Source organism: Dipodomys ordii, unplaced genomic scaffold (genome assembly GCF_000151885.1).
Source record: "Dipodomys ordii isolate 6190 unplaced genomic scaffold, Dord_2.0 Scaffold196, whole genome shotgun sequence".
In the NCBI taxonomy this organism is placed as follows: Eukaryota; Metazoa; Chordata; class Mammalia; order Rodentia; family Heteromyidae; genus Dipodomys; species Dipodomys ordii.
The window spans coordinates 271,509-294,212 of NW_012267412.1; the positions used below are offsets into that span (position 1 = coordinate 271,509).

At 40.4% G+C, this 22,704-nt stretch overlaps 1 protein-coding gene across 1 annotated transcript in view; it reads right to left on the minus strand.

Moving 5' to 3' along the window:
- The window catches only part of LOC105999704 (peroxisomal bifunctional enzyme-like), a 34,890-nt gene extending 19,122 nt beyond the window's left edge, over positions 1–15,768 (minus strand). The window contains exons 1-3 of the mRNA XM_013034790.1: positions 15,594–15,768; positions 9,815–9,918; positions 1,768–1,940 (exon numbers count right to left, since the gene is read on the minus strand). Coding sequence (XP_012890244.1) covers positions 1,768–1,940; positions 9,815–9,918; positions 15,594–15,667 — 351 coding nt within the window. The 5' untranslated portion in view covers positions 15,668–15,768. The remainder of the gene's footprint in view (positions 1–1,767; positions 1,941–9,814; positions 9,919–15,593) is intronic.
- Positions 15,769–22,704: the final 6,936 nt, after the last annotated feature.

Genomic DNA, 22,704 nt, shown 5'->3' on the forward strand with positions numbered 1-22,704 from the left:
CTTATATGGTGCTGAGGCATCGAACCCAGGGCCTCAGGCTTGCAAGGCAAGCGCTCTACCACTGAGCCACCTTCCCAGCCCGGTATGCTTGTCTTTTAACTTGGACCATCATGAGAAGTCAGATGTAAAAATTTTCCACTTGAGGTATTATGTCAGTACTTTAAAAGTGTGGATTTTGAAGTATTTTGGATTTGGCATACACAGCTTAGATGGCTATATAATGAAAACTCATGCATACTTATGTAAGAATATTTTAAATTATATTTGCAACAAGGTTAACATGATTTCTCATCAGAAACAATGGAGGCCAGAGGATGGAATGGCACATTCAAATTTCTAAAAGGAAAAAGCACCAAGAATTCTATATCCGGCAAGAATATCTTTTAAGAATGAAGGAAACCCAAACACATTCCTATCTAAACAAACCCTAAATTTATTGTTAGCACATTTCCTTTAAAAGTTCTTCAGGCAGAAAAGAAAGGACACTAGACAGTAACCTCAATTCACATAAAAAATATAAAAACATTTATAAAGCATAAGAATGTAGGAAAATGCAAAAGACAATATATTTTTACTTTGCAATTCCTCATTTTTATCTTGTTTAAAAGAGCTCCATATAGTTAATGAATATGAACTCATAATTTGTGACAAAAACGATGTAATGGAGCAGGTACACAGATGAGGGAAACAAAATTTTTGTATACTATTGAAACTAAATTGGTACTAGTTTAAGTTAGAGCACTAAAAATGAAGATGCTAGCTGGTTGCCAATGGCTCATGCCAGTAATCCTAGCTAGGCTGAAATCTGAGTAGCCCAGCTCAAAGCCAGCCCAGGCAGGAAAATCTGTAAAACTCTTATCTCCAGTTAACCATCATAAAGCCAGAAGTGGAACTGTGGCTCAAGTGATACAGTGTTAGCTTTGAGCAAGAAAACTCATGGACAGCACCCTTGAGTTTAAGCCCAAATACTGGCTAACAAAAAATTAAGATGCTAATTTTTGTCCCCAAGACCTTCTCCACCAATAAGAAAATAACTCAAAGATATATAGTAAAAGAAACTACAGGGTATATGCATTTATCTAATTTGGGGAGGGGAAGGGTAATAACAAAATGCTGAGACAAGGACACAGGATGACCCATTGCAACAATGATACTCACAAGACAGTATGTTGGAAATGAACTTTACAATTTGGGGGAAGGGGGTTGGGGAGGTGGGGGTGGGAAGGGATAGGAGAAAAACAAAAGAGGAGGTAACAATGTTCCACAAGAAATGTACTCATTACCTTAATCATGTAACTGTAACCCTTCTGTACAGCATCTTTACAATTAAATTAAAAAAAAAAAGAAACTACAAGAGAATTACAGAGTACACTAAAAAATATATAGTTAACACAAATGAAAGCATTATTGGAGAAGCCCAAGAACAAAAACACAAAATGCAGAAACCAACAACTAACTGGCAGAAGAAAGTTTTCTTAATCAGTAAATGTATTAAATGTGCATATATATACTAAATTGTAGAAATAATTAGACGTTAGATGGTAAGAGGGCTCAGAGTAGTTTACTTACCAACCAGGATGAAGAATCTCTACATCTGCAAGCACTTCCCTATTACATCACAGCTTAGCACCAGTGCTGAACATACCTGAGACTTGTTAACTACAAGCCACCACTGACCAACAGCACCTGTTTGATCTCCATGACCATATTTAGAACTTTCCCTAAGGAAAGCCCCCAAACCAACCCCTACATGGACCTCGTGGTTACCTCTGCATGTGCAACTCTATAGTGACAGCCCAAAGCCAGCTCCAGTCCCCCTCCTAAAGCCACGCCTTCAATAGCTGCCACCACAGGCTTCTTATTTCTCTGTAGTTCATCTACTATACTTCCCAATCTGATGCCAGAGTAGCCAGGATTGCTGAAGCCATGGATATCAGCACCTGAAGAACACAGACACAAAAAACAAGAGAGGTGTTTAAAGGATTGGACTTTGCTATTAGCATGAAGGGATCTAATTACTCTTAAGGTAGCTCAGACATCTGGGTGCCAGAAGATAACTACATCTGTAGACTGATGACACAAAAAAACAAGTTGCCTGGGAAACGTAGAATAAAATATGAGGAAAATCTTTACATCTTTACCAGGAATCCTGTAATCTTCTAACATCTATGTTTTCATAATCAGTAGCAACTCTAGGGAAATGTAAAAGCTCAGTGAAGAGGATTTATAGGTTCTCTGACTAATACCACCATCCTGAGATTGAGCCAAACCCCTCAATTTTTTGCATGACACTATCACCCTATTCACACCAATTTAACCACTTATCTTTGTTCAACAAGCACAAATCACTACAATATAAAAAAATGGCAAAATACATGCATATTTGTGACTTACATGTTAACCAAGCTGAAAAGGTTTTGATGTAAGTAATAAAGTTAGCAAAATTTCTTGCTTTTCCTGAATGTAAAAATAATGTAGGCAGAGGCTAAGAAGATGGCTCAGTGGTAGAGCACTTGCCTTGCATGCATGAGGCCCTGGGTTTGATTCTTGAGCACCACAGAAGCAGAAAAGGACGGAAATGGCCCTGTGGCTCAAGTGGTAGAGCACTAGCCTTGAGCTGAAGAGCTGAGGAACAGCCCCCAGGCCTAGAGTCAAGCCCCACAACCTTGACAAAAAAAAAGGGGGGGGGTGGAGGTGGGAGGGAAGGGATGGTAGGGGAAAAACAAAGGAGAAGGCAACAATGCTCAATAGGAAATGTACTCATTACCTTGCTCATGTAACTATAACCCCTCTGTGCAGCATTTTTACAATAAAAATATAAATAATAATAATAATAATATGATGTAGGTATTATGAAGTTTTTAAGGAGGTACAAAATTATATATTAAAAAAGGATCCCCCTAAATACAGCACACAGAGATAATTATTTAGTATTCTGGTAAATTCTCAGTTTTTCCCCACTGACACATAAATGGCATTGTGACTGTCTTAAATAATAAGCTATCTTAAGTAACTAATGTGAGAATTAAAGGACTTAAAATTTTTTATGTGGCTTATTTTATTTGGGTTTTTGTGTTTGTTTATTTGTACTGGGGTTTGAAGTTGGCCCTATTATTATGTTTGCTAGGAAATGAAAGTTTACTATGTATTTTTTATCATTGAGAACATGCTGTGAATCCTTATTATGTATTTTCTTATCTTCACATCATATTGTAGGTGTTTAGCTTTTTTCTGGAACAATGTATATTCTTAGAAAAGAGTATATTTGCTGCCATTTTATAAATTAATCAAATCAGTGGCTATGAGTATAGCTAAATTATAGGGTGCTTGACTAGCATACAAGAGGTCCTGTGTCTGATCTTTAGAGGGTCAAACGAAGATGTTGTATAAATTATGTTGAACACTTATTCATCTATTTCTCTTTTTTTCCCCACTATATGTTGCTCATCTAGCACGAATCTGGGGGTTTATGGGCTTTTTTTCTCAGTAATGTACCATATTTAATTATGTTGTCCAGTAAAATTGCTTTCTATTGTTTTTAAGATTCCTTTTGGCTGTAGGAAAAAAAAATTCAGCTCCAATTTGAGCCCCAGGACTATCATTCCAATAGCTTAAGTTGAAATGGTTTTTCTTGACTAGTAGTAATGAACATTAAGTGGATAAATACATCAGGCCTTGGGCTAAGTAGCTCAAATACTGTTTCATTTAATTTTCATAACAATTGGGTAAAGTGCCATGACAACTACTAGTTTATAGGTAAGGAGTTAAAGCTTTGAGATATGAATTGATTAGTTAAAACAGGTATGACCAGTAACTCATATAATGATTTCAACTCAGCCAATTTAACAAAGCCTGATTTTTTTTAATGTTTTTTATTGTGAAAATACTGTACAGACGTGATACAATCACATGAGCAAGGTAATGAGTATATTTCTTATCAAGCATTGTTGCCTCCTCTTCCCTACCGTCCCTTCCCTCCCACCTCCACAACTACCCTACCCACCCCCGCCTAAATTGTAAAGTTAATTTTTTGACATAGTGTCTGGGTCAACCTGTATCCCTATTTAAACAATTTGTTTTTCCCTTACGCTCCTCAAATTATACCAACATCAAATACAGTGAAAACAGGGGTTATATTGTGGGGGAGGGACATACAAAGCAACGAAAAACAGCAAGCAAGAAAAAAGTCACTTGTGTCTTTATCTTAGGGTTCATTTCACTTAACATCATTTTATCTGACCTTTTCTGCTTGTCTCAGATATATACTATTTTTGCAAATAAGGGAAACCATGGGCCCTATGTTTCTTTGGGCCCGGCTTACTTCACTTAATATAACTTTTTCCAAGTCTTTCCATTTCCTAACAAATGGTGCAATGTCATTCTTTCTGATGGAGGCATAGAATTCCATTGTGTATATACACCACATTTTCTTGATCCATTCATCTACTGAGGGGCATCTGGGTTGGTTCCATATCTTAACTATGGTAAATAATGCTGTAATAAACATAGTTGTGCTGGTAGCTTTAGTATGGTCTTGTTTGTGATCATTTGGGCAAATGCTCAAAAGTGGGATTGCTGGGTCATAGGGGAGCTCTATGTGGAGTTACAAAGCCTGATTTTTCTGCTTTGGTGGTGCTGAGGAATCAAACCCAGGGCCTCATGCATGCAAGGCAAGCACTCTACCACTGAGCCACCTTCCCAGGTCACAAAGCCTGATTTTTAAATGCCATCTTCAGCCTGTAGTCTTCTGCTTATCACACAAGATTAGTATTACTGCCCCAAATTGACTGAAACCAAGGCACAGACAAGGGTATAATAATTTCATGTTTAAATATTTCTAGCAGAGAGAAATCAATTAAATTTGGATGCTAATATTTCTTAGGAAAAGTACAATATTCTTTTATTCTAATAAATTTCAAGCAGGTACTCTATCACTTGAGTCATGCCCCCAATCCTTAAGCATCAGTTTTTTTGTCTTTTGGTTTTTGTTGTTGTTGTTTTATTGTTGTTGTTTGCCAGTTTTATTGTTGTTGTTTGCATGAGCACTGTCTCTGGGCTTCTTTTCACTCAAGGCTAGCACTCTACTACTTGAGCCACAGTGCCACTTCTGACTTTTTTGAGTAGTTTATTGGATATAAGAGTCTCATGGACTTTCTTGCTGGGCTGGTTTGGAACCATCATCCTCAGATTTCAGCCTCCTGAGTAGCTAGGATTACAGGCATAAGCCACCAGTGTCCAGCTTTTTAGTTTGTGTGTGTGTGTGCGCGTGTGTGTGTGTGTGTGTGTGTGTGTGTTTTGTTGTTGTTGCTGCTTTTTGAAATGGTCTTATGCTTTTGAGCTAGCCTAGGACTGAGATCCTTCTACTGAGGTATTGGCTAGAACTGGGACAATGTGTCACCACACTGCAAACCTTAGAGGTTTCTGGGGACTGTGACTGACTGCAGGAGATTTGACTGGGTGCTTGAAGTATGAATGATGCCAGTAGAAAACCGCTGGCTGAATGGTTTGTTTTTTTTTTAATCCTATGTCTAACTGACAGAGGACTATGAGTGTTTGACCTTTTGCAATAATTCCTGTCAAAAGTCCCTCTAGGTATTTAGTGAGGAAATTCCTGCAGGGATCCCTAACTGAAATCGTGTAAGTGCTTCCTGACTCTGTCATCTACTGCTTTTGGCTGTAGGAAAAGAAGTTCAGAATGTGCCCTTTTGTTTATTTTCCTATGAAAATATGGGCAACTTGAACCTATAATAGATGAGGTTAGGGCAGAGAATTGGAGTTTCACTATGTCTAAAGGTTAAACTCATTCCTCTCTCCATGGTGGTAATTAGAATATTAATAATTTACTAAACAGTATTCTGAGATATCCCTGCATGGGCATTTCGTCATCCATTGCCCCAGAATCTGCTGGTCCAAACCAGTACCAAGTCAATGCTCCCCATAATGCCAAAAAAATTAAAAATGAAGAAAATTCACCTTAGGTGGATTAAGGTATTTCCATTCTGTGCTTAGTTTACTAAGAGTTTTATCTTAAATGTAAATCAAATATAATCAAATGTTTTGTTCTACCTTTCTTGAAATAATCAGGATTATTCTGTCAAATCTCTTAATAGGATGCATAACACTGAAATAACTTTAAACAATCTCATATCTCAAGGAAAAGGTAGTATGTTATACCTTCTAAGAATATCAGGCTTCCTTATAGAAAGGGTAGGATTTTTTTTACATATATGTTTATGAATATGACCGGCCTAAAGTGTCACTGTCTTATACTGGCCTTGCCAGATATTGGCATTAAGCTTATGCTAGCTTCTCAACAGGAGCTGAGACCTGTTCCAGGTTGAAGTGTCCACCTAGAACCTGTGATTGTGAGTTTATTTGGAAACAGGATCTTTGCTGATGCTTTCACATTAAGAAGAGGTCCTACTGGAGGAGAGAGGGCCTATGTAAGATCAGGACATTTCGATAGCAAGCCATGGGGAAAAGGCCATGTGCAGACAGAAGCAGGGACAGAAGTTTTGACAGGCCATGGATTGGGAGCAACCCCAAGAAGCAGAAGGGGCAAGGAAGGATACTTCCCAAATACCCTTGGTGGGAGAGTGGTCCTGTTGCTAGTTTTTGTTTGTTTGTTCGTCACTCATGAGGCTTGAAACTCAGGGCCTGGGCTCTGTCCCTGAGCTCTTTCCCTCAAGGCTAGTGCTCTACCACTTTGAGCTACAGCTCCATTTCAGAGTTTTATGTTTTTATTTTTATTTTTTTATTTTTGTCGGTCATGGGGCTTGAACTCTGGGCCTGAGCGCTGTCCCTGAGCTCTTCAGATCAAGGCAAGTACTCTACCACTTGAGCCACAGTGCCACTTGGTTACTTAGAGATAAGAGTCTCACAGACTTTTCTGCCTGGGCTGGCTTTGAACCAGTGCCAGGCTCCACTTCAGGCTTTTGAGGGGTTAATTGAAGATAAGAGTCTCTAGGGGGGGCTGGGAAGGTGGCTCAGTGGGAGAGCGCTTGCCTTGCATGCTCGAGGCCCTGGGTTCTATTCCTCAGCACCACATAAGCAGAAAAAGAAAAAAGCCAGAAGTGGCACTCTGGCTCAAGTGGTAGCTAGCCTTGAGCTGAAGAGTTGAGGGACAGCACCCAGCACCCAGGCCCAGAGTTCAGGCCCCATGACCGGACCCCCCCAAAAAAAGTCTCTAGGGGACTTTTCTGCCCCAAGTTGGCTTTGGAACCATGATACCTGGATCTTAGCCTCCTCAGTAGGTAGGATTATAGGTGTGAAACCACTGGTGCCCTGTTGCTATTTTGATTACAATTTTTGCCTCCAGAACTATGAGGCAGTAAACTTCCACCATTGGAAAACATTCAGTTTGTGGACATTTTTACACATTGTGCCTTCTCTTTTTCTTGACCAATCTCTCCAGAAGTTTGTCAGTTTTAAGTCTTTTCAAAGAATTAACATTCACACTTGTTTCTTTTGATTCACATTGTTTTCTATTTCTATCATTTCTCCTCTGATTATTTCCTTTTTTTTGTTCTTTTAACTATACTTAGGTCTGTTTTCTTGTATGTTACATGAACTGCATCATATGGGTGCTTCACTAATTGTCATTATCTTTTATCTTATCTAATATAGTGTGCAAAAGCTATACATTTTCTGCTTTTTGTTTAGCTGTATCCCTCATGATTCATATTTGCATTGTCATTCAGTTCACTGTATTTTCTAGATTCCCACTGTTTATTGTAAATTGACTCACGGTAAAAAAATTAGTTTGACTTACCAATGTATGAGCAACTAGTCTGTGTTATTGATTTTTAACTTTAGTTGTAGTGTTTTCAGAGAATATGTTCTAAGTGAAAATTACTGAAACAAGGGTATATCCAGTTTCTGGTCACTTTTTCCAAATTCTCCAGGAGTGTTTGAGAAGAATGTATATTTTCAAGTTAGTGGGTTCATTGTTGTATAAAAGCCCACTAAAACAACATTTTAGAATAGTGTTTTTTCTTAATATGAACTCTAATTACATATTCTCTTCTACATCTTACTTATAAAAATTAATTTCTGCCAGGAAGGTGGCTCAGTGGTAGAGTGCTTGCCTTGCATGCATGAGGCCCTGGGTTCGATTCCTCAGCACTACATACGCAGAAAAAGCCAAATGTGGCACTGTGGCTCAAGCTATAGAGCACTTGCCTTGAGCTGAAGCGCTGAGGGACAGCGCCCAGGCCCAGAGTTCAGGCCCCACGACTGACAAAAAAAAAAATCAACTTCTAGCAGGGCACAGTGTCACACCTATAATCCTAGCTACGCAGGAGGCTGAGATCTGAGGATCATGGTTCAAAGCCAGCCTGGGCAGGAAAGTCCATGAGACTCTTATCTCCAACAAACTACCAGAAAACTGGAAGTGGCACTGTGGCTCAAGTAGTAGAACGCTCACCTTGAGCTGAAGAGCTCAAGTCTTCATCTTAGGTCCCAAACTTAAGTTTCTAAACAGTCAGGAAGCTATTTCAAAGTGTGTTAATGCTTGGCACTTCATACTTATTTGTAAATAGAGGAATGTAAAATTTACTGAGTGTTAAAATATAAAGTATATCAAGAGATTGCCATTTTTATTTTAATTAATAAGTAACTTACATAGCACAGATATGTAGCAGTAAAATAAATGGTAATTATAATTAATATTTTATACTGATTTATTAACATTTTATATAGATTTAAAATTTTATGTTGATTGTGCTTTTTCAGGTTGCCCAACAATGTATCTTGAATACCTTCCATATGGCAAAATTCACTAGACATGTGACACTTGTTAAAGGATTTAATATATTCATTTGGCAAAAGAAATACATTCTATAAACAGTACTCAGTGAATCACTACTTCTGATACTTCTGCCATATTTCTGCATCTTTACCCAATGACCCCAAAAAGCAGGATATGGTTACTCACTTCTGAGGTGGGTGCCCCTCAGGGGGACACTGAACTCCACTTTAAGACTCTGAGAATTAAACATTAAAGTTTCAGGAATGTCTTCTGTGTGCAGGCACTGCCCCAGGATGCTCAAGGTTAGCTATCTCCTTTAATCTTACAAAAAAAAATCATTTAAGCTGGCTATCGCTATTCCTACTTTACAGACAGGGAAACCAAATGTAAGAGATCAAAGAGTTTGGCCCATACCAATATGTAGAGCAGGTGAACGACAGCAAGTTTCCACTTGTAGGTATCACTGCCATCAAGTCCAGCTCTAAATGTCCTCCAAAAATCAAACCCAACATGAAGAAGTCCAAAGAGTCCTTTGGACTCTCTTTTAGATGTCTTGGGAAAGACCTATTTCTTTTTTTTAAAGATTTTGCTATATAGCCCAGAATGGCCAACATAGCAAGATCCTGTATGCTGATAGATGTCTGTAATTCCGGCATGGGAACAGGGGAACCAGGCATCTATCAGTATACCTTTGCTACATTTCTTTTTTTTATTTTTATTTATTTTGGTCGGTCGTGGGGCCTGAACTCTGGGCCTGGGCGCTATCCCTCAGCTCTTCAGGTCAAGGCGAGTGCTCTACCACTTGAGCCACAGCACCACCTCCGGCTTTTTCTGCTTATGTGGTGCTGAGGAATCGAACCCAGGGCCTCATGCATGCAAGGCAAGCACTCTACCACTGAGCCACCTTCCCAGCCCAACGACCTATTTCTTTACCCACCATGTTTCTCATTCCCACTCTAGTGTGCCCCATCCACCTTCACTAAGTTCTCACCCATAGCACATCCTCTACACTACTGATTAAAGTCTGTACCTGTATTCTAGCCACAGTGGGAGAGGATTAGTTACCTGCAGAGAATTTGCCGTCTGATCCAGAAATCACAATGGCTTTTATCGTATGGTCTGACATAGCTTTCTGTAGTCCATCTTTTATTGCACGGAGTACATTCGAACTAAAAAAAAGAAAAAAAAATATATATATATGAAGCAAATTAGTCAAAGTTAAATTTCCACCATCTCAGAGGTTTTCCTTTCCTAATAATGAAGAAAAATTAAACATCTGCAATGGATAAAACTACAAATTCTTATCATTAATTTTTAATTTAGCCAACAAATAATGTGTCTACTATGAATTAGGCAAAGAGATGATCAAATGAAACCACTTTTAAAGCAATATTATTTTCGTCCACACTGCTGTAACTTTTAAAACTCAGAATCAACATAATGAATTTGTAACATATTATACATAATATTACAGAGTGTTGCCTAGTAAGTGTATACAACCATCATGGAAGGTGCACTGATATGAGTGCTGTCATAAAGGTGCAAAGGTGATATAAAAATTCAGTGGGAGAAAATTCAATTTCACCTAGTCCTACTGGAAAAATAGAAAATAAGGAGAAAAACTAGGACAAGTGGTAGGGGATGCTAAATAACTCAAATATCCATTTCTTCTCATTTTCTTCAAAGAATATAACAGCGAGTTTTTGTTTTCTGTTTTGTTTTGTCGGTAATGGGGCTTGAACTCTGGGCCTGGGTACTGTGCCTGAGCTCTTCAGCTCAAGGCTAATGCTCTACCACTTGAGCCAGTGCCACTTCTGGTTTTCCAGGGGCTTATCAGAGAAAAAGAGTCTCATGGACTGGGTTGGGACGATGGTTCAGTGGTAAAGTGCTTGCCTTGCATGCATGAGACCCTGGGTTCAATTCCTCAGTACCACATAAGCAGACAAATCTGGAAGTGGCACTGTGGCTCAAGTGGTAGAGCCCAAGCCTTGAGCTGAAAAGCTCAGGGACAGTGCCCAGACCCAGAGTTCAGGCCCCACAACAACAACAAAAAAAAAGAGTCTCACAGACTTTCCTGCCCAGGCTGGCTTTGAACCACAATCCTCAGATCTCAGCTTCCTGAATAGCTTGAATTACAGGCATGAGCCACCAGAGCCTGGCAATAGCTAGTTTTTACCTGCAGATACAGTAGCTCAAAATAAAGATCATGGGCTGGGAAGGTGGCTCAGTGGTAGAGCACTTGCCTTGCATGCTCGAGGCCCTGGGTTCAATTCCTCAGCACCACATAAGTAAAAAGAAAAAAGCCGGAAGTGGCTCTGTGGCTCAAGTGGTAGAGCACTAGTCTTGAGCTGAAGAGCTGAGGGACAGTGCCCAGGCCCAGAGTTCAGGCCCCACGACCGGACCCAAAAATAAATAAATAAATAAAGATCATATTTTCCAGCCTGCTTTGCAGTAAGGTCAGAGCACTAAGTTCTGACAAATATGATAGAAAAATATATGCAACTTTGGAGAAGAGTCTTTAAAATATTTTCAGATTTTTCATTCTTCCCTACTGCTGGCAGGAATCCAGATGGGTTGGCTAGATCAAGAATATCTTGCTGGGTGTTGGCAGCTCATCCCTGTAATTCTAGCTACTCAGGAGGCTGAGATCTGAGGATCATGGTTCAAAGCAAGCCTGTGCAGGAAAGTCAGAAATTTCAAGAAACTCTTATCTCTAAATAACTACCCCCAAACCAGAAGCAGAGCTGTAGTTCAAAGCAGTAGAGTGCTAGCCTTGAGAGAAAAAACTCAGGGACAGCACCCAGGCACCATATCAACAACAAAAGAAGAGGATCCTTGCTGGGTGCTGGTGGCTCATGCCTGTTATCCTAGCTACTCAGGAGGCTGAGGATCACACTTCAAAGCCAGCCTGGGCAGGAAAGGCCGTGAAACTCTTATCTCTAATAAACCACCAGAAAAACGGAAGTGGTGTTGTGGCTCAAGTGGTAGGATGCTAGCCTTCAGCAGAAGAGCTGGGCGACAGGGCTCAGACCCAGAGTTCAAGCCCCTTGACTGACAAAACAAAAATAAAAAACAAACAAAAGACTATTCTTGTTCCAAGGAGGAAATGCCATGTAGTTTAGCCAGGCATTAGTGCCGCATGTCTGTAATTCCAGCATTTTGGAGACTATATAAGGAAGATAGAGAGTTTGAGGCCAGAGCAAAAACAACAACAACAAAGAGCCATATGTTAAAGATGGCAGAGTTAAGACAGAATTTTGGAGTGGTAACACCAAACCAGGACACTACTGTGGAAGAAGTTAACTTCTTGTTTAACTCAGTATTATATAACTGCCAATCAATCTTAGTCCAGACACATTTAGGAGATAAAGGTGAAAGTAGGAAAATTAGAGAAAATTTGAGTAGATTAGTAGATTTTATCTAGTCTTAGTATCAGAGGGAGTTGTCCAAGGACAACTTGACTAAAGCCAAGGAAGATAAATATGACCTGAAGGCAGATTCTCTGCTCCTGTCTGCATTGAAGAAGTAAGAGAGAAGCCAGGAGCTTATGGCTCTTGCATGTACTACTAGCTGAGATCTGAAGATTGAGATTTGAAGCCAGCAGGTACAGATAAATCCCCTTGAGATGCTTATCTCCAATTAATTACTCAAAAACTGAAAATGGAGCTGTGGCTCAAAGTAGTGGAGTACTAGCTTTGGGCAAAAGAGCCCAAAGACAGTGCCCAGGCTGACCTCATTCAAGCCTTACAACTGAAAAAAGAAAAAAAAAAGTAGGAGAGGAAGTCAGCTGGTGGTGAATAAAAATTTTATTAACTCATGTTTAAAGAAAAAAAAAGTTGAGGGGCTGGGAAGGTGGTTCAGTGGTAGAGTATTTGCCTTGCATGCCATGAGGCCTTGGGTTTGATTCCTCAACACCACATAAGCAGAAAAAGCCAGAAGTGGTGCTGTGGCTCAAATGGTAGAACACTAGCCTTGAGCTGAAGAGCTGAGGGACAGAGCCCAGGCCCAGAGTTCAGGCCCCACCACCACCAACAACAGAAAAAAAAAGTTGAGAAGCTTAGCACAACTATCCAACAATGAGGAAGTCTAATTCACAAATACCAAAGAACTAATAAGTATTAATAGACCAAAGGATAATGAAGAAGGAAAAACACTACTAAAAGGGGTGGGGGGAAGATAACAGCAGACTATATTTATTTTGCTTAGAATTCTGACTGTTCTGCACAAAATCTCAGGTCTTTGATATATAAAGAAAACTCTTCAAACAAAGCAAACAACAAAACTCAATAAAAGCTATATTGTTAAGACCAGTAACTTAGTCAAAGGTCAGTGAATGAAGAAAATACCTGCTGTTGTGCATGTTATCTTTCACCTAGTTACATTTTTGCTCTTAACATACAAAAACAAACAAAACCTTTGGCTTTTTAACCTACTAATTGGAAATCAAATCTGATAATGAAACAGACTCTGGAACATTACATAACATTGAGATGTCTATCAGGCATATGCAGTCAGTCATCTCTCAGTATTGTGGGAAATTTGTTCCCAGAGAAACCAAGTTCATCTTTTTAAATCTGTTATATATGGTTATATATTTTCATATAACCTATGTACATAGTCATACTTCAACTATGTGTATGATCCCATAAAATAGAGATGCTATGTGAATAGTTGTTTTACTTCATTGTTTATGGAATCAGGAAACAACAACAATAATAAAAAACTACACATGTTCATTAGGGATCCAAGCAATCTGAGTGTAACTATATTTTCTGTGTAGAGTCAGCTGAATTGGGGATTCAGGACCCATGGATATGAAGACCTGGCAGAATTACTTCCTCAAGGAAGGATGGCCTCAAAATGAGCCATAATTAATTTGATCAGTGTCATGCACAAGAGGCTGGCTTTGCCCATCCCAATCAACTGCCCTGTTTAAGTTTAAAACATTCACAGCAGGAAAAAGATGGCAGTAAATGATGCAGCTTTCTTTACTGAGAGGGACCACAGCCATATAGCAGGTAAAGGTCACAGGGACCAAGAAAGCCTTTTCTTTCCTTCATATTTCCAGGTGTGGAGAATGCAACCTGAGAAGATAACATGTCCCGAGTGCTGACCATAAGGCCTCTGCTTTTGGCAGGTCTTCCTTCTAGATTGCATCCCCTTTCCCTCCCCTGGTGTTGGTCTTGAGCCTTGAACTCAGGGTCTTGGGGCTGTCCCTGAGTCTTTTATTTTTTTTACTTAAGGTTAGTGCTCTGCAACTTGAGCCAGCTTTTTGGTGGTTAATTGGAGATAAGAATCTTACAGACTTTCCTGCCTAAGCTGATTTCCAATCATGATCCTCAGATCTCAGTCTCCTGTGTAGCTAAGATCACAGCTGTGGACCACTAATACCAAGCTAATCACACACCCAAGCTCTCTTCCTTCCTTCCTTCCTTCCTACCTTTTCTTTTTTCCTCCCTTTCTTCCTTTCTCTCTGTCTCCTTTTCTCTCCTTCTTTCTTGTTCTTTTCTCCTGTAATACAATGTGCTAGACATGAAAGGACTGGCTCAATTTCAGGAAACTTTGTTTTCACCTATATATTTCTATATATGTACATTTTCATTTGCTTGCTATGCAATAGTGCATGTTTCTTACTATATGGATTACAGTTATATGTAAAAAATGTGATAGCCACTGCTCTGAGAAACAGGCCAAGTAATCAGTCCTTCACTTTAAAGATGATAGCTTCATTGGAATGGGAGGAAACATGGCTGACTAAAGAAGCTGTGAAAGACATTTGCTATTTATCTGAGAGAAAAAGAATTATTCACCTGAGATTCTTCTACTGGACTTAGAAAGAGATAATCTTGTACATAAAATTAGAAATAGGAAGAGAAAATGGAAGGAAATAAAATATATAGCTAAGGAAAACTGGAGAACCTGTTACATTTGAACAAGCTGTGATGTGGTAAATCATTGTTCCATAGTACAAAGAATTGTTATAAATTTTAAAACAAACTTCTATAAAAGCCATGTTGTTAAGACCAGCAACTATAGGTCAAACTTCATGAATAAAGAGGCAACTAGCCCTTGTGTACGATAATTACTTTTCCCCTAATTACTTTTTACCCAGTAACTTAGAGGAAATAAACAAAACCTCTAGCTTTTGAATACTTGATGGGAAATCAATTTGTACTCTAAAATCCAATTCTGAATCATTACATAATGTTGAGAAGTCCAAAAGTCATATGCAGTCAAGCCTCATTGTGTGTGAGGAATTGGCTCCAGGACAAACATCCCTGCCAAGCCCAAATCCTCACGTATTCAAGTCTGTTATATAAAACAGCACCAGCGCCACTTCTGGCTTGTTTTCTTTTTGCTTATGTGGTGCTGAGGAACCGAACCCAGGGCCTCAGGCATGCAAGGCAAGCGCTCTACCACTGAGCCACCTTCCCAGCTTTGCAAATATTTTATTATTGAGCATCACTCTCTTGCTTTGTAAATAGGGAGTCGCTACACAGCGTAAGGGCAGCCTGAGTCCAAGTAGGGGAATGAAAGGAATCAAGGTCCAAACTCGAACCAAGTCAAGAACTTCGGAATTGCAAGCGCCTAGAAGCAAAGGCGCAAGCTAGCCAAACATCCAGCACGCAGTTGGCACAAACTTGGTGAAACTGAGCCTAGCTCCACCGTTCCTCAGGCGGGTCTCAGCCTGTTTCCTGACAGCGCAGGAATGTGACTCAGATGCACCGATGGCCCAGTGAAAGGACCCACTACAAACCAGTTGCTTTATCTGGCAGTGTCGATTCCGGCCAGAGCCAGGCACCGGCTGGTAGGGCCCGCGGTTCCCCGCCGCAGAGGCCGTTACCTGACTGCGTTGACAGGCGGGTTTCGCAGGCGGATGTGCGCCAGGGAGTGGGGCAGCCTCAAGTACTCAGCCATTTTCCTCGGTCGCCGAAGTCTCCTCCGTGGCCCAAGTTGCCTCTGCCTCTAAGAGTCCGGCCACTTTTCAGGGAATCTCTGGGCCGGCCCCCAGGAGGAGGGGCGAAGAGCTGGGTCAATGAGAGCCAGGCACCGCCTCCTGATTCCCGCAACCGCCCCTTTCGGCAGTCACGCAGCCACCTTTCACCTCCCGGGAAGGACTGGGCAGCTCTACACAGGTGCTTATCATCCCAGCTTCCCAGCGGACAGCCAGAACGCCAGTAGAGCTGACCCCCCGCTGGCTGGGAGGCTTGCTCTGGGTTCACTGAGAGACAAGCTATCCCCATGGTCCCCATGCACAGGGATCGTTCCCTGGGGCCCTGACAACTATGCGCCAAGAAGCCTGTCTGGAACTAGTGAACCACATGCATCATTTTCACCTAACTGCTGGTGGGTGGTACTTGCCACAACCAGCAATATACAGAACAGTCATTTTCTCACTGCTACACACAGCAAGGAAGGCACAACTTCAGAGCAACTTGTCTGCCCAATCCTTTTTTTTTTTGCTTTCCCTAAGGAGTGGGATTGCTAACACTCCATCTACCAGCTGAACACCAGTTATGTACATGACCTGACTGGAGACTAGAGAAACCATGCCCAACTCTTACCCCTAAAAATTCAGTAGATGCAAGGTCCCAACTCCTGACTTCCTATGGTCCTCAAAGATCCATCAAATGATTAGAAGGTAGTATGGAAATGTGTGAGAGGAAAAAATACATGAAATACATCTTTACTGGTGTTCATAAACTTTAACAATGACTAAGGATTAATTTCATACACTTTGTTTTGCTCTTGAAAAGAAAAAGGTTCCTACCAAAAAGTTTCCTACCTAGAAATATACAGATAGAATCCCTTCAACACAACATGGACAACAGACTCAATGATCCACGTCTGAGTGTAAAGGACAGCCAATCAGCAACAGCCCAAAGCACTGCCTATGAGTGCCAACAATCAATGCAGCCTCCTGGGAGAAACCAGTTGATTATGAATCTGTATCTAGTTCCTTTGAAATTTAGAAATCCTTGAACCCAACCTTGTCTCACAACACTGTAAGATCAAGTCTGTTCTGCATAGTGAGTCTAGTTCTCTCTTCTTTACACAAGCAGTGACTTCAATTTTGTCTCTCTGCAAAGAGGCTCTCTAAGGGAAGTAAGATTGCCATACTGTTCTACAGACAGTCCTGCACAAAGGCCAAGTTTTCCTGGAGAGGGAGGCTCTAATAAGCATAGTTTGGACTCTTTAGGCATATCTTCATCTTTTATAGCAGTCTATCCCCATATTTTCAGTTGAACACAGAACTTTCAACCCTGTCCTCCACTTTAGGTTTCTATATAAATCTGTAAATATGCTCAGCCTTTGTTTAAAGTTGGCTCCCCAACTGGGACTATGGCTAGGAAAGTAAGGTGCCTAAGGGATCACATTTAAGAGCCTTACCTAATGCTGGTCTGCCCTGCTCCTCAACTATCATTTAAAAATCTCAGGAAAGAAACTCTCGGCAATCACTGTGCTGTTGTTGATGACATTCCAATGTTAAAATACTTAAGATACATAAATAATTTTCACTTTACAATAAAATTAAATGTGGGGGAAAGCTGTCAAGGAAATTTTATTCACAGCTCAATACAGTTGGATTTTACATGATTTTCAGCAAAACCTAGCGAGCTGGATTTGTAATAGATATGTGTGCTTACAAATATTGTAGTTTTCTTATGGTAGGATTACACTTGCCTGCCTGCCTACCTGAAATAGAACTTATTGCTGAAGGCTAATAAAGTATTAAAAGAATGAAGAGCATTAATAGGAAGCACACATTTCACTAGATTGGTTTTTTAATTTTGTTGTTGTTCTTTTTTTTTTTTTTTGCCAGTCCTGGGGCTTGAACTCAGAGCCTGGGCACTCTCCCTGAGCTTTTGTGGTTAGTGATTTACTATTTGAGCCACAGCTCCACTTCTGGCTTTTATGGTGGTTATTGGAAATAAGAATCTCAAAGATGTTCTTGCTTGGGCTAGCTTCAAACCATTTTCCTCAGATCTCAGCTATTTGAATAGCTAGGATTACAGGCACAAGCCACCAACACCGGGGGATACTAGATTGTCGTTGTTATTGTTAATTTGGCCTATCACTAACAAAGTTTTGAGGTGGTAGTAGCATGGTCAGCTTGAGTTCTTAAATGGCTACAATGGAGCACAGCTGCCATGCAGATTCAAATGCTCTTGTAGCATGAAGAAGAACACTTGAGAGCCAGTGTAGTAACTCATACCTGTAACCCTAGCTACTCAAGAGACTGAGATCTGAGGATGGAAGCTAGCCCTGGTAGGAAAGTCTGTGACTTACTTCAAATTAACAAGCAAAAAGCTGTAAGGCTCAAGGGGTAGGTAGTTAGCTTTGAGTGAAAAAGCTTAGGGATAGCACATAGTTAAGAGAGAGAGAAAGGAGGGAGGCAGAGAACCTAACCTGAGTTGTTTTAAGGTAATAGGTAGTTACTGCAGTATAATCCATGTCAACTGCCATGGGATTCTAGAGTGAGTTTATGACAACATGGAATTTAATGGTGACTAATATAAGCCCTTTACTGTTGTAGAGATAAAAACTGGACAGAGTACAGGATCTGGTCCAGACACTGATGCATATATTTGTTTTTTTACCCTTGGATTCAAAATGGATTGCTGGATGTGTGATGTGTGCCCATCCTTTTTTTTTTTTTTTTTTTGCCAGTCCTGGGGCTTGAACTCAGGGTCTGGGTTCTGTTCCTGAGCTTCTTTTACCTCTATCTACCACTTAAGCCACAGAGCCACTTCTGGCTTTGTCTGAGTAGTTTATTGGAGATAGGAGTCTCACAGACTTCTCTGCCTAGGCTGGCTTTGAGCCATGATCCTTAGATCTCAGGTTCTGAATAGCTAGGATTACAAGTGTGAACCACCAGTGCCAGGCCTTAAGGCCATCCCTTTTGATATACACAATGCGTAGATGAACTGCCATAACCATTTGCCTCTTTAAGGAAAGCTAGATATAGTAACTGGATACATGTTAGTGATGGCAAAGCTAAGGGGTAAAAAAATATATAGGTCCTGAATGATTATCTTAAATTGTCAGATTAACTAACCTTATGTCTCTCAAGCGTATTCTAGATATAGAAGTTAATATATCCCTTTATTTAAGGCCAATTTATATTACTTTTTTTTTTTTTGCAAAATAAAAGTTCGCTACCAAACTATAAACAGCTCCCAGATTTCATCTTCTTTAGCTGTAGAGACTCTCCTTGCTTGCTTGAGATCACACCCTTCTGGGGACAGACTGCATCCAGTATAATAGACTGGTTATTTCTTTTGGACAAGAGTACAGTCTCAATTCTCAATGGGCAATAGTTATTCTAGAACTCCCGCTCAGCATGTCCAAGGATTGGGGGGATCTGCATAGTAATTCAATTTCTTTCTCTGAATACTCATGATTCCTCCCTAGTCCTAAGAAAAATCTCACTTCCTATCTCCATAGCATTGTCTATTGAAAACCCAGTCAAAGACAAGCTTTCTGTTTTATCAGGCAAAAGCATCCTGAGATTCATTGGTGTAGTCTGTACTCAAGTCTTGTCTAGTGGAAGAAAAATGTCCTAATAGTCTTTCTCAGTTTAACTTTGTATTATGGAAAATTTCAAGCATGAACAAAAAATAAAAATGAACAAACAATAATATGAATATGTGACCAATATTTATCAATTACCATCCAATACTCTTGGACTATACCATTTTACTTACAAATACTACAGTGCATTGGTGTTGGCTTTACAAGACAATGTACATTGCCAGTAACAATGTAATGGCATTTCCCCCCATTTTCCTAACAACAGAATACAAATTATTGTTTTCCTCCCTCTTTCCACCACCATAGCTTTAAAAAGAAATATTTTAATAGCAAAAGGGACAAAGGCAATAGCAGGAAAAAGACCCTAGGATGAATCTTAGAATCTATTAATTAAACAAACAGTTAGGACCTGTCATTTCCTAAAGTCTTTTTTTTGTCGGTTGTGGGGCTTGAACTCTGTCTGGGCTTGGGCGCTGTCCCTGTGCTCTTTAGCTCAAGGTGAGCATTCTACCGCTTGAGCCACAGCGCCTCTTCTGGTTTTCTAGTGGTTTACTGGAGATAAGAGTCTCACAGACTTTCCTGCCCGGGCTGGCTTTGAACCGTGATCCTCAGATCTCAGCCTCCTGAGTAGCTAGGATTACAGGTGTGACCCACCGGCGCCCGGCTTCCTAAAGTCTTAAGGTCTTCAACTGTCATGAGCAGCTGAGCTGTTCTGAGAGGCGGTACAATCATGACTTTGGTTAGACTGATCAAAAAAAAAAAAAAAAAGAAAAAAAGAAAAAGGTTCGTCTTTATCATATGCCATCTAGTGGTCACGGTGGTGTCATGCTTTTTTCCCCTTTTTCCCTTTCTTTTTTTCTTTTCTTTCTTTCTTTCAACTAGATATAACATTAAAAGCTTTGTCCAGTAAAATACTTAAGCAGGACACTGAAGCACAGAGAAGTGAAGTGATTTCTTTAGGGTCATATAACTCGTGAATAAAGATTCATTTTAAGGCATTGGATCACAAAACTGCAGAGGCTACCTTGCTATTTAAAAAGGAAAAGTGGCATCATGGATAAAATTAATCATCTGACAGGAATAACATCTGTAACGTCTCTGAGCCCAAATTTCCTTATTTTTAAGACTGCATAATAAAAAATACAAGGACAAATGGCCTCTCTGAGTCTCATGAGTTTGAAGTTCTTCAATGTGTGGTTTAAAATATTGTTTTTTGTACTGAAAAAATTAAATTATTGTGTGGCGAGCATTTGTTGAGTGAAAGATCTGAAAGGCTAGCTGGGTGCCAGTGGCTCACGCCTGTAATCCTAGCTACTCAGGAAGCTAAGATCTGAGGATCGTGGTTCAAAGGCAGCCCAGGCAGAAAAGTCTGTGAGACTCTTATTTCCAATAAACCACCAGAAAACTGGAAGTGGTACTGTGGCTCAAATGGTAGAAAGCTAGCCTTGAACTGAAGACCTGAGGGACAGCGCCCAGGCCTAGAGTTCAAGTCCCACAACTGACCAAAAAAAAAAAAAAAAAGGTCAATAATACTATTAAGTTTGTTTCCCACTTAACAAGTCTGCCTCCCTTACTAGATAACAAGCTTTGATCCTTAATGCCTGTGTACCTCCTTAATAAGCGAATAAGTGAAATAATAGAGTCACAGTGATCAAGATACATTGTATTCATTAATTTGCATATTGAATTGAAATTCCTTTGTACAACTACGAAAGGATAAGTAAATAAATGGATAAATGGAGTTAAGAAGTTTAGAATTTAGAACTGATTGCCAGTGACTAACTTTGACTTCTGGCAGATTATTTAGTTCCTATGGCTCCAAAACCCATATCTCATTGGCTCATTTAATGAAAGAAATCTTAAATTTCACCCATCCCAATTGTATTGCTGGGTAACTTAGAATATAGACCCACTGCTAACCTTTTAAGGAATTCCCACCTTACAGCTAGCTCCCTCCCTCTCTCCACCCAGACCCACCTGAACTCCCATCTACCTCACTTCCTAACCCCCAGACCCTGCTGCTACCTATAGCGAGGAGGCTGCCATATTCTCTCTCTCTCTGGGGGAAATATGGCTCCTCTAATAAACCTTGTGATCATCTTTCTCCTGTGCCTGCCTGCCTGCCTCCACATGGTCCCCTGGCATGGATGTGAAGGATCCTTTCATTGGTGGCCCTATAGGGCTAGCTTCCCCGGTGGCTTTGCTCCCCCACTCCACTTCAGATGGGGTTTGACCAGCTTCCCCGGGGGACCTAGTCTGAGATCCTACACGCTGATCACCAGAGGACCAACAAGCTCTCTCTATCACTGACCATGTGACGGATGCATCATCTTGGCATCGAGGGAGCTCAGCTGCTATTTTGCGCCAACTTGATTTCACACCAACTTCAATTTGATTCTGTGACCCTCCCCCCTCTGACCTGACCAGCGGCGCCATTATATCATGTCATGTGTCTGTTGTCTCCTGCTTGCTACAAGTTTGTTGTTGGCAAAGTTTTATATTTTAAACTGACCACGTGGTGCCATCATAATTAGGCAGAGTAATACCAAAATTCCTTAAACAGCCGATTTAAAAAATCTAAGTGCGCTCTTTAATCTGTGCACAAACATGTCTATTTGTCTATATGTAAACGATTATGGTTTCAAGGTTACCAAGTACTCTGTTTACTAAAAATCTGTGTGAATGGAAGTTGTGATTTAATCTAAATTGGTTTAAAACGTTGTGACATGACTGTAAGACAAAGAAACTAACGTTAAGGTTTTAATTCTTTGTTTTCTCCCCCGTGCACTGATCAACTCCTTTGAAAATTAAGGGACCAAAGTGAAATCAATGGCACCAGCCTGAAAAATCCTGTTCGAAACAGGTATTTGTAAGCATTATGTCCACCTTTTGGTCCTCAGCTCCACCCAGACCTGAGCTTCTTCCTGCCCTGGAGTTCCCACTTTACAGCTGGCCCCCTCCCTCTCTCCACCCAGACCCACCTGAACTTCCATCTACCTCACTTCCTACCCCAGACCCTGCTGCTACCTATAGCGGAGGCTGCCATATGCTCTCTCTCTGGGGGAAATATGGCTCCTCTAATAAACCTTATGATCATCTTTCTCCTGTGCCTCTGGGCCTCTGTGTGGTCCCCTGGCATGGATATGAAGGATCCTTCCATTGATCCTTTCAGTCTTAACCAATATATCTAGAAATTTTGCAGGTAATCCCCGAGACAGATGCCACAGACTTGCCCAGACTCCGGCCTTGCCCCATATACATGACCAAAAGTCTGCTAATTTGGGGTAAAATACAAATCACCTTAGATATTTGTTTCTGTAAATGTTCATCCCCACATGTTAGACTGTAAGGGGTATGTGACCAAATGATAAATCTTCTTCGGCCTAGAGGTAAAGGGTGTAGCCCAGTGTTTCAATGAA